The 17,831-nt window shown below is 35.9% G+C and overlaps 1 protein-coding gene across 5 annotated transcripts; it reads left to right on the top strand.

Moving 5' to 3' along the window:
- The first annotated feature begins 1,002 nt into the window (after positions 1-1,002).
- LOC129308558 (uncharacterized) lies at positions 1,003-17,603 on the top strand. Of its 5 annotated transcripts, none has more exons than XM_054949750.1 (16): positions 1,003-1,238; positions 1,927-1,994; positions 2,262-2,417; positions 2,905-3,072; positions 3,543-3,690; positions 6,656-6,735; positions 7,086-7,355; positions 8,333-8,476; positions 9,363-9,497; positions 14,458-14,556; positions 15,013-15,069; positions 15,268-15,469; positions 15,651-15,769; positions 16,111-16,179; positions 16,972-17,070; positions 17,164-17,603. In XM_054949750.1, exons 1-16 carry the CDS (start codon positions 1,115-1,117, stop codon positions 17,401-17,403), a joined length of 2,178 nt encoding a protein of 725 aa, XP_054805725.1. In that variant the 5' UTR covers positions 1,003-1,114; the 3' UTR covers positions 17,404-17,603. The 5 variants fall into 5 exon arrangements, 4 of the variants coding, with proteins under 4 accessions (XP_054805725.1, XP_054805724.1, XP_054805726.1 ...); XM_054949749.1 differs by having other exon boundaries at positions 6,650-6,735; XM_054949751.1 differs by having other exon boundaries at positions 1,917-1,994; positions 6,650-6,735.
- The last annotated feature ends 228 nt before the right edge of the window (positions 17,604-17,831 follow it).

The raw sequence follows: 17,831 nt of genomic DNA, 5'->3' as shown, positions 1-17,831 counted from the left end.
TATTAAGGTATTAATAACGACAGTTACGTGATTAATAAGTAATGTAGCTCTGTTGTGAGAGTCACTGACTTAACAAGGAAAGTTAAGTAATTGACAAGTTTTGTTAAGGTATTAACAAATATAGTTACGTGATTAACAAGTAATTTATTTCTATTGTAGGAGTCGTAGGGTTAATAAGGAAAGTTAAGTAATTAATAAATTCTTTTAAGGTATTAACAAGTAAAGTTGTGCGATTAATGAGTAACATAATAATCAAGTAGTTTGAAAAAAAAGTTTATTATATATATATATATTATAATTTTATGCATTATATAATTGAATGGGTTGAGTAGCTTGGTGGTCTAAAACTTTTTGGTGAACCAAAGGGTCTTAGATTCTACACCTACCCAACCTTTGGAGAAATTAATTCTCCATAATTCTTTAGCCATGCCAATGGTAGTCCAACTGGTGGTTGAAGCTTTGGCAAAGGTGGTCTAGTCGGAGCTTTGGTGATGGAAGTCTAGTGGCTGTCGTCGCCGGCAAAGCTTCAGTCACCGACGACGATGGTTGGTGGTTTTTTTTTTTATATATATATATATATTTGAACTGAGTGTATTTTGATCTTTTTCACTTTCAATTTATTTTCATTTCAGTCCCATAGAATTGAACTAATATTTTAGAATTTTTTGGGAGCCATTTGAAGATAAGTTGCTTCTACGGTCCTTAAATAAAATTCTCCCTAATATATTTGTTCTATAGATAAAAAAAATCTCTAATTAATTTTGTGAATGAGTTATATTTTAAAATATTTAAAAATTTTATTCATAATTTATGAGAATTATATTTTTCATTATCATTGGGCCTATTTATCCTTGTAAATTTGTATTGAGCTGACAAATTCAATTAAAAAAAAAAAGAATGAAGAGGAAAAGCGGATCCAGTGATCCGATCCGTCACCCCGACCCAGGTTGTACCCTAAACGTCCTCCTTGCGCTCGCTCTGCTATGTCCCGCACCACTCTACTTGGCGACCCAAGCCTGAAAGAGAGGTCTGTGTTACACTGACAAGACCTACTGACAAGACCTCGAAACGTAGTTGGCGGATAACAGAATAACCTCGGGAGAAGCTTCGACGTATGGCTCAGAAGCCTACAGATGAAGCAGCCTTCGGTGTTGCCATGCCTGGTCGCACCTCCATTCCCTCCGGCGAAGACTCTGTTTGGGCCGATGTGTCGCCCCTCCTTCAAGCTGCTTGCCAAGGTCGCCCCCCCCCCCCGTTTTCTTGTTGCCCATTAGTCTTATCGACTGGTTCTTCACTTCCTGCTTGAACAAGGAAACCAGAATTGGCTACGGATGCCCTGGGTTTTGGCGGAAAAATCTAGTCAAATTAAGTCGACGTAGTCGGATCAATTAATTCAAGGGTTCTTGTGATAACTAGCGTGAGTTACATGAGAGGGATGGATTCTGTAAATTGGCTACACTGTTTGATGCGGGTTGATGGAATTTTTATATTATATGTAAATTCTAAAACTCGTTAACTTTATTAGTCTTTTATGTGATACTGATCAACAAAAATGCGAAATATGCAATGATGAATTTACAATTTGATCATACAAAAAATAATCTTTTTTCTTTTCTTGGGTAGTGTCCCATTGTCTCATTTCATGTGCCTGACTTGTAAACTAACACCATAAAGGTTTCATTTTTGTCTCCCTGTCTAAAAGGCGAGACATAGTTTATTTAACAATGATGTCTTGGTTTTTTAATGAGTGAATAAACTTTCACCCTCTCGTTCCCTCTTATTATGTTATTTAAATTCCCTCTCATTATATTATGTTACTTTTGAATAATTTTTCCTGCTTAGATTACCGAACTAGAATGGTCGCCTTACTCTGAGGCCATTTTAGCTTTCTTCTTTTTGAACTTTATTTCATGTAGTTGGCTACAGATCTTCAGGAGGGAGAGCTGATTCGTGGAGATAATTTCAATCTGTTTGCTGCAATGTCAGCGTTAGAGGTATTCGTACATTTTGCTAACTGCACTATCGGTGGGACTCTAATAACTCTACTAAGCCCCCTTTTTATGACTACAGGATGATACTGGTTTCTTATATTAATTAGTATGAAAGTGAATAATTTGATTTTCCTACTTGGAAAAGAAAATAATGAGCATGCCCTTGCAACATAAATAATACACTAGAGACATGCAGAAAATTCGTTCAATATTATCCTCGTTGGTGGTTATTTAGCACTAATCATGCATACAATTTGCCATGTTTGACAGATAATGGACCCAAAGATGGATTCAGGCATTGTTTGTCGATATTACTCTCTTGAGGAAGCCATTGAGAATGGTGCTGCTCCAGTTCCTCTAAGTGTTGATAAAACAACTGATATACGATGTACAATTGACATTATGGACCATCTTCTAGCATGTGAGGTAATTTAACTTTCATACCAATGCCTTCTATATGATAACTAATATATTATGCATAGCTTGGTTTATGTGGAAGTGGAACTATTTCCTAGGTTTGAAATGTATCTATCTCTCCATTAAGAGTACAGAAAAACTCACATATGCATGCTATCATGCATGGCTGCATGAGTGTGATATTAATTAGGTGCTCTGTATAAATGCTCTTTCTTGACCTCCTGGTCATATAACGATATTTGCATTAATTTAGTGCATAAAGCATATAAATAATGTACTCTTTATCCAGGAGACTTCTAATTTAAGAATTCTTGTGAAGTATTTGTTGTATTATAAAGCTATTTTTTTTTTTTAAAAATAGGGGAGCTAAAATTTTATCGATACAATTTGTACAAGCGACATGCAATACAGTGTGCATTTGTTGTCTCCTTTCATGGTACATACATCTTGCTTAAGCTTTCCTTCTCATTGTCATAGTTATTATTTCGCCTGGCAGGCAACATGGCACAAGGGTCATTCACTGGCACAAACCGTTTATTCTTGCCTCTATCTCCTACAGCCTGACAGAACATCATCACATGCCCTTTTGCACTCGTACTGTAGAATCATACGGGCAACCTGCAAAGCAGTTCTTTCTGTTGTCTCAGATGCGCGCACACATGAAGTAAAGTACTCCAACAGATCTTTTTATTCTCTTATACATTATTGAGTGCTGTTTGATTTTCTGTCCTTAATTTTAGAAATAATTGTAATTATTTGGATGAAAATGTGTTTTTTGAAGCATATGATAATGCATTATCGGGTTGCCATTAACTAAAGGACATCACAAGAAACAAGAGTAAATTATTTGGATATCACTCCATGGATTAAATTTGTTTATGCATTAGGAATGTTGTGGATTTACAATGCATGTGGCTTTCCTTTATCAAAAACATAGTTGCTTATGGGTCTATCTGTGTGTCCTGATGTCTTCTCAGCATATTTGTCATATTTCTTGTATTCAGATTGATATATGGCTGACATATGTTACTATTTGTTTATCTCCATTATTCCTTTCGTTAAAAAGTTTGTGCTCATGCAGAGAATCTCTCTTTCTCTCAATAAATAAAAAATGGTGATATTTGTCTGTTTCAGGAAGAGGATCTATTTACTATGGCATATGGCCTTCCTTTGAGTGTGGATGGAGATGATAAGTGTTTAGCAATGCTAAATGCTGTTGAGGAAACAATATCACGCCAGCTGCGTGCATGTAAATCATCATCTAAACGAAGAGTATTAGAAGGTAGTTTCTTGTTGAAACTTGTAATTATGTTCTGTTTTGTCCGATATTGTACAATTTTTTTGGAAGTTCAAGGTATCTTTGCAGAAATGGATAATCGTGAAGTTTTGTAGCAATGTTCTATGTTCTTAATAAATATGTTCTGGTAAACTCTCCTTGAAGGTTGATAATTTTCACAAAATTAAGTGTTGCCTATGCTTGTTGTATCAGGCCTCATAAGTTACCTCCATATAGTTGCCTCATTCTAAATATAAAAGAAGAAAGAACTCCATCTCTTCTTGTTAACATGGTCAGTGTTGTTAAAGGTGCTCGCCTCAGCACCTAAGGTGCAAAGGTGAGGCGCTAAACATGGCCATTGCCTCTTAGAGAGGCAATGGGTTTGGTCAGGCACTCGTCTAAGAGCGCGTTGTGCGCTTTGCATGGCCAAAAGGCGCTCGCCTGATAGCGCCTTGAAGTAGTAGAGAAGAGACGATCAGTAGAGAAGAGAAGATAGAGATCGATAGGGACTGGGTATTGGAGAAGGGAAGATGACAACTGGGACTGTGTATTGCAAAACAGAAAACGAGGAAGGAGGACAACACTGGTTGGGAATAGAAGAGAAGACGATTCATCCACTGATTGGGTATTGCGGGACCGACTAGGCATTGCAATCATGAGTCACGATTTTTATAAAAATGGAAGAAGATTCATCCATGGCCTCATGACTCGTGCGTGACTGGGCAGTGGGTATTTCAATATTTTATATCATATTTATTATAGAAAGTTATTATATGATACAAATTATATGATGTAAAAAATAAGGAAAATTATATCATATAAGAAAATAGGAAAGATTTAAATTTTAAATAAGAGAAAACAATTACAGAATAGAAAAGATTAATTTATTGTAAGAAATTATTTTTGATTGAATTTTTAAATACGACAAGAGAACACAATTTTATATGCAGGTTTTAAATAAATTTATATTTATCATTTTATCTATGGTTAGTTTATTGTAAGGCTATATATGTTGCATTTTTACATGGTAGTGCCTTGCTTCATTCAGGCGTGCGCCTTTCTAGCGCCTTGCGCCTAGGGCATTTTACAGGCTTTGCACCTTGAGTGTGTCTTTCGCCTTTAACAATACTGAACATGGTACAAGAGCTGGTTATAGAGAAAAGAGCTAGGTTAGAGAGATAGATAAACTCTTTCAGAGTCTTTATGGGCTGGAGTTTTGATCACATCCATGGAAAAGTTCACTTCTTCCCTTCCAATCAAAATATATATCATCTCTTCAACTGATTCAAATGCTTCCATCCTCTAGAAGCATTATCTGCTACTGGACATATTCATAGTCTCTTCACTTTTACTTCTATTTGACCCTAATGACTCACAGACCACCACAAAAATTGTAGACCAGCATCACCCAGTTGATCAGACCTCCATAGAACTTCCACATGTCGCCTCAATCTATATCCCTGAAACTTTGCAGTGTTCTCCATGCATCAGCGCATGTAGCTATATCTCCTGCCACCATTGTATAGGAGTGGTTGTTAGTCTTGCGTGGAGCTATATCTCCTGCCACCATTGTCTAGGAGTGGTTTTCAGTCTCTCTTCTGTCTATCTTGGTTCTTCACCCTCCTTAGGTTGGCCATATTGTGTGTTTGACACTTTCATCCACTATTTATTCCATTCTCAGAATAGTCCATCAGAGAGAGAAAATAACATTGGGGATGAAGTTGGGGTGTGTTAAAATGTGGAAGAAGTTTCCAATAATCCAAGGTTTGTTGCCCAGAATAAAAAGTTTAGTATGATTCATGGATGATGTTCCTTTACAAACGTTGTGTCGTTTGGTGGCCTTGCAATGGTTCTTGGCTGTTATTGGTTCTCTCTTTGAAACTAGTTGGAAGTGTTTGGTTGCACATCTCAGTGAGTTTCCGCGGGTATGTTTGGGAATTTTCTTTCCCCATGAAAATGTTTGTTCATGTCTGGATTTTCTTTCATATTACTTGAGAGAATGATTGAACAAGTACAAAATTCAGGGCAAAAGAAGCCAAAAGAAAGGAAAAAAGAAAAAGCAAAGGTACTTCAGCTTAGGAGAAATGTATTAGTCACGTACTGCTGCATCATTTTGGTGTCAATCTACTTGTTATGACATTTTATGCCTCATCTATAGGTACATGGGCATGTGGAGTAGTATTCTGCTGTCCTGGAAAATAGCTTTATCTCATATAATCTTCTACTTCGTTTTGGAGGTTTTTATGTTCTAAGAGATCACAGGATGTTGCAAAGTTGCTTGCTGTGAGATATTTACAAACTTCCTTTGAGAAGGCCACATTCTCCAGTGTCCAGTTAGCTTTAACCTTCATTGCCACTAGGCTATTCTCTGTGGTCTTTGTTGAAACTAAAATGTATTTTATTTTAACTTGCCGTTGAAGACATTCATTAGATGTGACCTTCATTTATTGCTAGGCTTTTTTATTTCTATAGTGTTCACTGCTACCAGGACACAATCCTTTTCTGTTATGACCATAAATGTCATGTTTCCTTTGGTAATCAACTTGTAGACATACTTATCAAAGGATTGGCCATTATCATCTTTCAGAACTTAATCTTTGCGCTTTGCATGGAGGATGTCCATTCACTAGCTTGACTGGGGTGTTGTAAGTATTAGAAGTGTTGGGATTGTAAATAATGTAATGTTAGTTGTTTCAATAGTCTTTTAAATCCTTTATTGTTATTTTGTGTTCCAGAGGAGCCTTTCTTATCTATAAATACATGCTGATATATTATTCCTGAGTTTATTCCCAGAATGCCTATTCTATTTTCTCTCTCTTTGCTCTGAGGAATTGTTCTGTTTATAAATTGATGGAATGGAGAAGTTCCTCTCCTGCAATTAATTGATTCTTCTATTGTTGCTTCCTTTTAAGTAGATGCACATTATATTAAATTTATTCTTGTAATTGATTCGTGAGCTATTCAGTTGCAGATATAGAGCCTCTTCAAAGTAATCCTGATCTAGAAGAAGGGTACTGCAAAGCACTGTTATGCCGATTACGTTTTCGTAAGGTCTTATCCTATGTATATTCTTTTGTCCATGCAGATTATATAAAACTACATTCTTGTTTTCTTTGTGGTGACTTGTTAAAACATCGGCTGTAGTTGTCCTTATGCTCACATAATTTTTGCGATCCATTTGGTCAATCAGCACACATCAAAGATGAGGATGGCATAATGCTCATATATAAACTGTGTTGTTTACTTCTGTCTTGGGAATGTGGTTATAGTAGACCATAGCTATTTCATACTTGAATGATATTATTTGTTTATTTTCTATCTTTTTCGTTGACCTTCAACCCTGTTGCCAATAAATCAAGCTTTATTTGACTGAAATTTCCACAACTCTTATTTTCTTTCAGCATTTGTACCATCTTTTGATGTCTATCAGACGGCCGCAAGGGAGAGGTCTGGAGTTGGCAAGAAAACACATAGTTTCATGCATTTCAGAGCTTGATTGCATTCTAAAATCTTCAGAGTTTCTCAAAGCTAGTGCTCAGGGTGTCTGTGAACAAAACATAGAAGAGACAACTGCATCTGGTTGTCAAGCAATTGGATTTGATGCTAGTCTAAATTGCAGATCATCAGCCCCAACTCCTCCCCGATCTATTAAAATTCTCAGTTGGAAAAAGGTGAGTGCTTTCGTGTTACTATCTGGGAAGCATCAATATATGAGAAAGTCATGAATGTTGATGCTTGATGTGTATCTTACATTGATACATCTTGGAAAATCCTGGATTTATATCCTATCTGTAAAAGAAATCAGTGTTTTGTGAAAAGGAATTCAGCTACACCAATAAGAGTTGAGTCTAGTGGAAGAAGTTAATTCCTCACAATATAGTGAATCAAGGTTCCCATTGGGAGACCTGTTTGTACTGTGCTCGATAGTGCCTCCAATAGGATTGCTTCCAATAGGAGGATACTTGTGGGCAATAAAAACAAAAAAAAGGAATTCAACTACCAATACAGCTGAGATACAGCTCTCATAGCCTCATATATGGCTTGGTACTCAGTTGATACCTCTGATTGAATCATTGAAACATAACATTTAGGATATTGAAATTATTCATTTACCAAAACACAACATTATAGTATTTGGGTTGAAATTTCTGGCCTTTTCTTGGAAATTTCAAGTTATGTGTTCATCCATATAGACTGGTCCAATTTCCTATTGCTCTTGGTCAAATCATCAAATCACTCTAGCATTGTCTTTAGTTCTGTTTCTATTTTCTTCAGTGAATCCAGTTTTCTTGGGATAAGTGAAATTGCCTCCCATTCACTGAAGACAAGCAGCGATGAAGGACAATTGTCTTGGGACTAAGCACTGTCAAGTCTGTAACACACACACACACACACACACACACACACACACACACCATGAAATTACATATTATATTGTGAAACAATTATTTAGTAATAAAACTTTTAGATATTAAAAAAAATATTTATGAACTTAATAAAGTATCTCAACTTGTAAAAATGTTGTACTTATATATATATATATTAAAAAAATTGGTATATATAGGTATCTGTACCCTATATGTGCTTCATAGGTTACTATTACTATGTGACTGTCTTTTTTGTAATGCTTCCTGTTTCTCTATGCCAGGCTGTTCAGTATTTTGTGAAACTTCTTCAAGATTTAGACATTATATGTTCTTGCTCCTTGGATCCATCATTGGAGGCTGCTTTGCACTTTATGGTTAAATTTCAGAAGTCTCATCCTGATTTGGTTGCTAGATCTCATCTTCAGGTGGATCGGTTAAAGGCTCTTAATTCCTCCTCTAGTTGATTATTGTTTCTTTTCTCATATTCTTATGAGGCATTTATTTTCTTATTTTTGACAGGACATTTGTTTCGAAGTAATATCTATATTTTCCCTGTAGATATATGTATATATATATATATTTTCATCCCCTACCTTTTGTGAGATATTCAAGAAGGGAAAGATGTGTTGTCTGTTATGAACATTGAAGTATCCCCTTGTACTTCTTAAAGGATCAAAAAAGGGTATAAAAATGTCTTTCCTGCATTATGATGTGTTTTAGGTGGATTGTTTGCACCCTTGGAGACAGTTAGAATTCAATGGATGTGAATGTGATGCTTTAACAACTTCAATATCATGTTTATTGAACAATACTGTTTTTACCTTGTCAAATGGAATAATATTTTGAAGTTACCGATCCAAGTTGAAGCTTACATTAACGGGTATTGCTTTAAAGTTGGCTTTTCATGATTAAGATTTTCTGTTCATATGATACTGTTTTTATAAGATAGTGATTAAAAGACGTCTACTCCTTGGAAGAGCCTGATTTTGGGAATCACTATCATCAAAAGCTTCCATAATCAGAATTAAAGACAATTGACTTTTCTTGGTTAAGCAACACAGTTCATGCAAATACTATTTCTACAATAAATAGACAAGTAGCTTAGAAAACCCTGATGGGATGCTTGAGATACTAAGGTATCTCAGTTTTTGTGCTTGTGGTTTGCATGTTGATGTAATCTTCATTACTTCATTATGCATAGGCTGGTAAAGATACGGATCAGAAGTTGTGCATGTTACAATGATTTCACTTATCACTCTTGTTTTGATCTTTGGTCTGTTCTTTATGCTTGAATGATTAACTTTTCATCAGCTTCTTCTGGTCCAAGATGGGAAGCTCTACGGACGGATTCCCATGTTTGCTCTGATCACTAGAGCTGCTGGATTACCTGAAGTCACCAAGGATCATGACATTCAAAAGAATGAATTCTTGGCACAGCTTGGCCAGGTAGTGGAATCATAACCAATTGGCATATTTTCGTCAGAGCAATTTTTTATCCCCTTATATTCTATGATCCTGAAATCTATAGATATGCATGCTTGTGAGGAAGATGTAATTATGCTATGTTATTAATTAACACAATCAAGGGTTGAACTTCTTTGTACCATTACTTTGTGTTAAAATGTGTAATTAGATAGCGTAAATTTATTTTATAGATAGATTAGTTGGTCGTTGGTGGTTAGAGGTTAAGAGCATTTATTACTCTATGTTGATGTACTCTTATAAATAGCATTCTGTAAATGATAGAAGTGAAATAATAAAGTAGTTGTTTCACCAAATTTGTCATGGTATCAAAGCCTATTTGAGAGCACATTTGGGCTCCGTTTGGCCTCCGATCAACTCCATTTTGCTCGGAATCTCCTCTCCTTGTTTTAGTCATGTTTGACAAAAAAACCACGTCTAACAGTACTAGATCTTCCTAGTTTGGGGTTTCTCGGGAGTTGCCAAGTGTTCCGGTTGCTTATCGATTGACTGGAGCCAACTTTTTACTGGTCTCAGTAGGTTCATGCCTTTTTAAAGGGTTGAGGAAAGCTTAGTCATTTATTTGGGACAAGTCCTAAGCCAGGAGAACCCAAGTTCGATGCTTGGGATGAAGTTCACTCAATGGTAATGTCTTGGCTGTGGCAATCTATGGCCCTTAAAGTTAGTCGCACATGTTTGTTTCTGTCCTTGGCTGAGGAGATTTGGGATACGATGCACTAGACTTACCGGAGGTGAAGGATGTTGCCCAAATTTATGAGATATGGACCAAGATTTCCAATATCAAATAGGGCAGTAAATTTGTCATTGAATACTCTACCCTTATGAAGAGTTTGTGGCAAGAATTAGACCACTATTAGTGCATTACTGTGAAAGATCCTAATGATGTAGCTACTTTTAAACGCTTCATTGAGAAGCAAAAAATTTTTGAGTATCTTCTTGGGCTTAATTCAGAATTTGATTTTGTAAGAGTTCAAATTCTTGGTTGGGAAGATGTTCCCTCATCTAGCAGAAGAAGGTAGTCGAGGAGTGATGATGGAAACTCCATCTATGGAAAGCTTTGCTTTGGTTTTAAGGAATGTTGCTTCTTATTCTGTGGAAAATGAGAAACGAGGGGACTCTTCCAAGAAAGAACCTATTCAATACTCTTATTGTAAGAAGCTGCGGCACACCAAGGGGAAGTGTTGGAAGCTATATGGTAAGCCTCCAAATATGAAAAAGGGGCAAGCTCATGTGCCCACTGATTCTGCTAGGGAGAATTCTATTCAGATTGACCTTAAGGGGGAGATTGAGAAACTAAGATCTATGCTAGAGTCACTCGACAAGGCGACTACATTTGGTTCTTGTATAGGTATCTGTTCTTTGGGTTCTCAAGTATCTCCTTTCGGCCTTCATTTGTCTTATTTTCATTTGCATTTATTGCCTCAAAACAAGATTTTCTTCACTCTTGGATTGTGGATTTTGGAGCCTTAAACCATTTGACAAATTCCTCCAAAAATTTCGTATCTTATAGTCTATGTCCTAGTATTAGGAAAATCATGTGGGGTAACGGCTCCATAGCTACTATGGCTGGTCAAGGGGATGTTAGATTGAGTGATAGTCTTCTCCTAAAGAATGTCTTGCATGTTCCTAAACTGTGCACAAACCTTATTCTAATTGTTATGTCCTATTCTCTTCTCTCTCTTATCTTTTTCAAGAGTGAGAGACGAATTAGATGATTGGACTTGCTGAAGAAAGAGATGGACTTTAATATTTTGATGAGCCTAGTGAATGTAGTAGGATTCAGAGCTTGATGGCTTCCTCCTCTTCTCAATCAAAATGAGTCGAGTCTAGAAAAGATCAGATTTGGCTTTATCATCGTCGTTTGGGTCACCTTTCGTTTAATGTTTTGAGAACTATGTTTCCTTTCTTGTTTAAAGATGTACTTGTCGAGTCCTTTTCATTGTGATGTTTGCGATTTTGCAAAACATAAACGATCTTCATATCCTATGAGTAATAAAAGAACTTATGTTACTTTTAGCCTAATTCATAGTGATATTTGGGGTCCCTTTAGTGTCCCTAATGTTATCGGGTTTCGATGGTTTGTGTCCTTTATTGATGATTGCCTTGTGTAACATGGATTTATTTGCTAAAACAAAAATCTAATGTTAGTACTATTTTTCCTATTTTTATAACATGATTAAAACTCAATTTGGAGTTGGGATACAAAGGTTTAGGTCTGACAATGCAAAAGATTTTTTTAATCAATCATTGTCCATATTTTTTGATACACATGGAATTCTACATGAATCATCCTGTGTTAATACTTCCCAACAAAATGGGGTGGTTGAGAAAAAATAGTCATCTTCTTAATGTTACTAGAGCCTTATTGTTTCAAACTAATGTGCCTAAGCAATATTGGGGAGAAGCTATTTTAACTGCTACACACATGATTAACAGACTTCCAACCTTGGTCCTTGGTTCAAAAAGTCCTATTGATGTTCTTACTCAATTTTTCCCTAATTTTAATGTATCAAGTGGACTTATACTTAGAATATTCAGATGTGTGGTTTTTGTTCATTTGCATTCTCAACAAAAGACTAAGCTTGACCCTACTCAAAAAGGGTATAAGTGTTATCCTCCTTCCAGGAAGTTTTTGGTATCTGCTGATGTCACTTTTTTCGAATCTGTTTCTTATTTCAATACTCCTCTTGAAAGAGAGAGCCCTTTTAGTGAGGACCAGGTTCATGTTTCCCTTGTCAATGAACTTCTTAGTTCCTTACCTAGTGAGACCTTGGAAGTACCATCAACTCTTAAATCTACTCGTCCACCACAGGTTTTCACTCGGAAAAAAAAGAGAATATCTTAACTTACACAAGTCCAATCATCTGAAACGCGTCCTGCTCAAACTTCTGAACCTATGCATGAAAATTGTGAGGTAACTCCTGATAATCAAGATGTATCTAAAAATAATTCAAAACAGCTTGATTTGGATCTACCTATTGCTCTGAGAGAGGGGAGCCGTAGTTGTACCAAAAAATCCTTATACTCAATATCTTTGTTTCTTTTCTATGAGAAATTGTCTTGCAATCACAAAGTTTTCCTTACTAGTCTTCATCCCATCTCAATACTACATTCTGTATTTGAGGCATTGGCAGATGAGAATTGGGTTAAGGCAATGATGGTTGAGATGGACACACTTGAAAATGAGACATAGGATCTTGTTCCATTATTAGAGGGAAGGAAGCTTGTTGGGTGTAAGTGGGTTGTCACTCTTAAATGCAATTTTGATGGTTCTTTAGACAAGTACAAGGCTTGGCTTGTTGCTAAAGGATATACATAGACATATGGGCTTTTGCTCTTATTGCAAAAATGAATACTTTCTATATTTTATTATCTTTAGCAGCTCTCTATGACTCTGATGTGAAGAATGCATTCTTACATGGTGACTTAAAGGAAGAGATTTATGTGGAGATTCCTTCTGGGTTGGTTCTCATCTTCCTCTTGGTACTGTTTGCAAGCTAAAAAAGGCTTTGTACAGCTTGAAACAATCACTAGGGCATGGTTTGGCAGGTTTTCAAAGGCCATGGTTGGCATAGGGTTCAAACAAAGTCAAGACCATCACACTTTGTTCATCAAACATTCTTCTTCAGGGGGAGTAACAATTTTACTTGTTTATGTTGATGATATCATAGTAACGGGGAGTGATTTGGAAGGGATTCAGTCTTTGTGAAGTTTGTTGGTGAAAGAACTTCAAATGAAAGATTTAGGGAGGTTGAACTATTTCTCGGGCATTGAAGTGGTGCATTCTAAGCATGGCATCTTCATATCCCAACATAAATATATTCTTGACCTTCTCATTGAAATAGAAAAAATGGGGTGCAAACCTATGGACACTCCAATTGAACAGAATCATAGACTTTGTAAGGAAGGAAAATGTCCTGGAAAACTAAAGAAAAGTCATAAGCCTAGCAAACCTCCTTCTCCAGAGCCTTCTATCAATAAGGAATCCTATCTGATTTATCTAGCTCACACTAGGCCAGACATTGCCTATAATGTAAGCATGGTAAGTCAATTTGTGCATGATCCTAAAGAATCTCATCTACAAGCGGTTTATCGCATACTTGAGTATTTGAAGGGCACTTCGGGAAAAGGCATTCTATTCAAGAGAGGGAAAAAATTGACTCTTGAAGCACACATGGATGCAGATCATGGAGGGAATATGGATTCTAGAAGGTCTACATCAGGATATTGTACATTTCTTGGCTCAAATCTCATTACTTGGAGGAGTAAGAAGCAGGATGTAGTATCTAGATCTAGCGCTGAAGCTGAGTTTAGAGCTATGGCACTTGGAATTTGTGAGTTGTGGGTGAAGATAATTTTATCAGATTTGAGAATCAAATGGGAAGGTCCAATGAGACTTTATTGTGACAAAAGTCAGCTATCAACATTGCTCATAATCTTGTGCAGCATGATAGGACCAAGCATGCTGAAATTGATCGACACTTTATCAAAGAGAAGTTGGAAAGTGGTCTAATCTGTACTCCTTACATACTTTCTGGTGATCAATTAGCTGATATACTCACAAAAGGATTATCAAGTGAACATTTTCTTACATTAGCATCCAAGCTAGGAATGGATGACATCCACTCTCTAGCTTGAGGGGGAGTGTTAAAATTTGTAATTAAATTGTGTAAATTTATTTTATAGATAGATTAGTTGGTAGTTGGTGATTAGAGGTTAAGAGCATTTATTACTATGTTGATGTACTCTTATAAATAGCATTCTGTAAATGACAGAAGCGAAATAATAAAGAGTAGCTTTTCACCAAATTTGTCACTTTGTTATAGTAATCAATCTGGTATTTTGTGCTAAAAAAGGTTGCGAGTGTTCTCATAGCTTGTTGCTTTTAGCTTTTCCTCTAATCCATGCAATGTTTCATTTGCAGTTAGTAATTAATTTGCTCAAAATCCTATGTACCAATGCTGCATGGCAAAGACGTAAACTAGGGAAAATGTTACAAGACTGGCGCGTCATCTATGTTCAGGTGCATCCTCTCCTTATTTTCAGATTAAAAAAAAAATGTGGCTTTTGTAATGAATGTCCCTTGTTTTCTGCATGGTGTAATACCTGCTTCAATATGTTTTATTTTTCAAAGGTTTTGTAAATGGATATAGTTCATGAAAAAGTGAACAAAACTTTTCTGCACCTAATTACTTCAACAATTCTAATCGATTAAGAAATTAATTTGGCTGTTTTTTCTTTTTTGAAAAAAATCATGAATGCTTTGTTCCTTTTCTTACAGATAATGGATTGGAAATATAATTTGTTCTTTTTAATTGGCCATATCTGTTTCCTAGCTGACACATGAAGAAAAGAAATGCATATAAAGATTTCATATTTTGATACATCTTCCTATTACCTTCCGTATTTAAAATGCATTTCTGTATGACTTTGAGAACATCCATTTAAGCATATCTAATCTTATATACCTCTTATACAGCTGGAGCTCGCTTTTAAAAAGGAGTTTGGAGAAGCCTCAAACCCTTACAATGATGAGGTGTGTTTCTTTACTGAGTGACAAGAACTTTCTTAGGTTTACCAAAATGCCTACGTGGAAGTGATGGCTGTAAGAAAAAATAAGTATTGATTGTTTGAGAAGTTCTAACAAATTCACATGATCTTTTAGTACTGTTTGTTGACTACTAGACACTAATTTATTCAGTTGCCAATTTATAGCATTGCTCTGCTTTTGCAGTCATGCTTCAAAATATTCCAACAGATCCTCATGTGGGTTGAAGAGCAAACTTATTGGATAGCTTATCGTTTTCTTATTTTGGGTTTTGAATTGGAACTTTACTCCGTACATGATTATTGCATGGTATACTGGTACATATATACAATTTTGATCAAGCTTGCAGAGAAGACGCATCTCAGAATCGTAATGAATAGTGGCACTGGTATGTACTTCATCGAATTATCAAAGTACACCGCATATTTGTTAAAACAGGTTTGCTTACAAGTTGAAATCTATAGCAGTGTATAACTTAGTATCCTTGTAATTGTGTACACAAAAATAAGAACTAACGAATTCCCTCTGGGCTCTGACTTAATTATGCTGTTTTGCTTTGTCTTGATCAGCCAAAAAGAAAGCAAAGAAGAAAAAGGATTCTTTTAAGGATGTAGGAAGAGATTTTCAGATGCCAGGAGCTGTCTTGTTTCTTCAGAGCCAAATATATCTAGCTGAAGGATTATGCATGGTAATGTCATTTTTGGGTTGTCAACAATGAAACCTATACTGGGTGTCAGTGGCTATGATATTTCCAAAAAAAAGTTATAAATTTTTAAATTAAGTTGTTATACTGGGACTGAGGGTTTCTAGCTCTGCCACTACTGTTTTTTTTTTTTTTTGTAAGTCATTAATTCGTTTCACGATCATATGGGACAGCTTCTGGTCTGTTAACCTCATGAAGAGATATTTTGACAGTATGAACCCAACCCCCAAAACAAAAAAAAAAAAAAACCCAATTTTTTTTTTTTGCTTCAGCTTTGTATATATAGATATATATATATATATATATATTTTTGGTTTATTTTCTAGATGTTTGCCGCCTTGAAGAATGAGCACATTATAAGAGCCCCGCAGAGCCCTTTCAATACAGAGCATGAGGTAAAGGTTTTCCCTTCTTACATTGGGAGTGTTCATTTGTTTAAACAACCCTAGTTTAAACATTATCAAGCCTTTTGAGACTGGTACAAAATCATAGCCTGTATATCTGAAGTCAATTTATTAATTCATTCTTCTCAAGATTACCATGATTTTATGAGTAATTAGCAGAAATGACCTATTGCATTTAGTTGATTTTCTTTGCTGTCGAATCATTGTGTATGAAGTGGCTAAAAGATATGTTGACTCAAGTTAGTTCCACATCTATTGTGTATATTGTGGTTTTAGTTAGCCTAAGGAAACTAACTCAATTCTTATTGAAAAACCAAACAAATGTTAGCAAAAACTAGTCCAGTTGGTAGAATGCTGGACAACATCCCACAAGGATGTGCTTTTGTAAGAACCTTATTAGTGAGTAATTTGTAAGTACTTTTTTAAACACTTTGAGCCATGAGACTTGTTCTGACTTTGGCAAGCTTCTAGGACCAACTCACATAAATTTTATTTGTTCAAGAAAAATAAATGAAGCGATTACTTTTATGTTAATGAGGGGTGGAAATTCATTTATTTTTCCTTAACAGTGGTTGTGGTTGTACTTTTTATCGGGTCTAGGTGCGCAAGTTCAATCAAACCCAACATGTTTGTTGACCCTCAAAAGAAAATAGGGAAAAAGAAAAAGAAAACCAACTGTGTTTACGTGGGGGCTAAACTCTTGGAAATGATAGACAGTCATGGCTTATGTCTCAAATTATATGTCTTCTACAACCTAATTCATTTGTTCATCCTTTTGTCCAGATATTCATTCAGCAATTTGAGCTGCTACGCAAAGCTTGTCTCCCTGATCACATCTCTTACAGATCCTTTAAGGAATCAACAACGCATGCCAATTTCTCCGTGAGTATTCATACATGCTCAACCATCATTTTGATGTTTAAGCCCCCATAGGTAAGATGCTTAACATTTATAATGATCAATTTTCCTTTCCAGAGCCTAGTCATGTGTGATTACTTCAAGGAAGCCCAGAAAATTGCGAAAGATGCCAAGAGTTGTTTTGCCAATGACCCCGACAAGATGAGTGAGCTGCGTCGAGTAGAACAAGTAGCAGAGCATAATAGTGTCGCTTTAAACCTCATTTGCAGGGTAGGAGCCATTGATCCATCACTCGAGGTTTCTTTTGAGTTCAATCACCATCCATTTTTTGCTACAGCTATTGTGAAGAGATCTTGATGAACGAGAGTGAGTGGGAGAGAGATGCCACCAATTTTGAAATACATTACTGAGTGTTAGGAGCCAGTGAGTTTTAATGTTCATTTTAGCTCTTGTATCAGTAATGTTCTTTCGATCAAATTTTGTGGTTCACTTATGATATTGAAATTGTAATATTTTTTTGATGGAGAAATAAATAAATTAGTTTTATAGACTTTCTACTCGGTCCCTACTTCCTTTGCTGCACTGGAAAAGGAGTAACTTTTCGATGCCTTTTCACAAAATTGGATTGTCCATGTTCACAAGAGTGATGAGAGACGTGATGTATTTGTTTTTCTCGAGTGACGAAAAGATATTGTCACGCCTCAAAATAAATGTTAATCGGTACAGGATTTGAATCATATAACACATCTCTATAAACCTCTAACTTTAAATTCTTCTCCTTTTTA

The sequence above is a fragment of the Prosopis cineraria genome, unplaced genomic scaffold (genome assembly GCF_029017545.1).
Source record: "Prosopis cineraria cultivar Desert tree isolate PC_DT_omini unplaced genomic scaffold, ASM2901754v1 PC4, whole genome shotgun sequence".
NCBI lineage: Eukaryota > Viridiplantae > Streptophyta > Magnoliopsida > Fabales > Fabaceae > Prosopis > Prosopis cineraria.
This window is presented reverse-complemented; position numbering and strand designations above follow the sequence as displayed.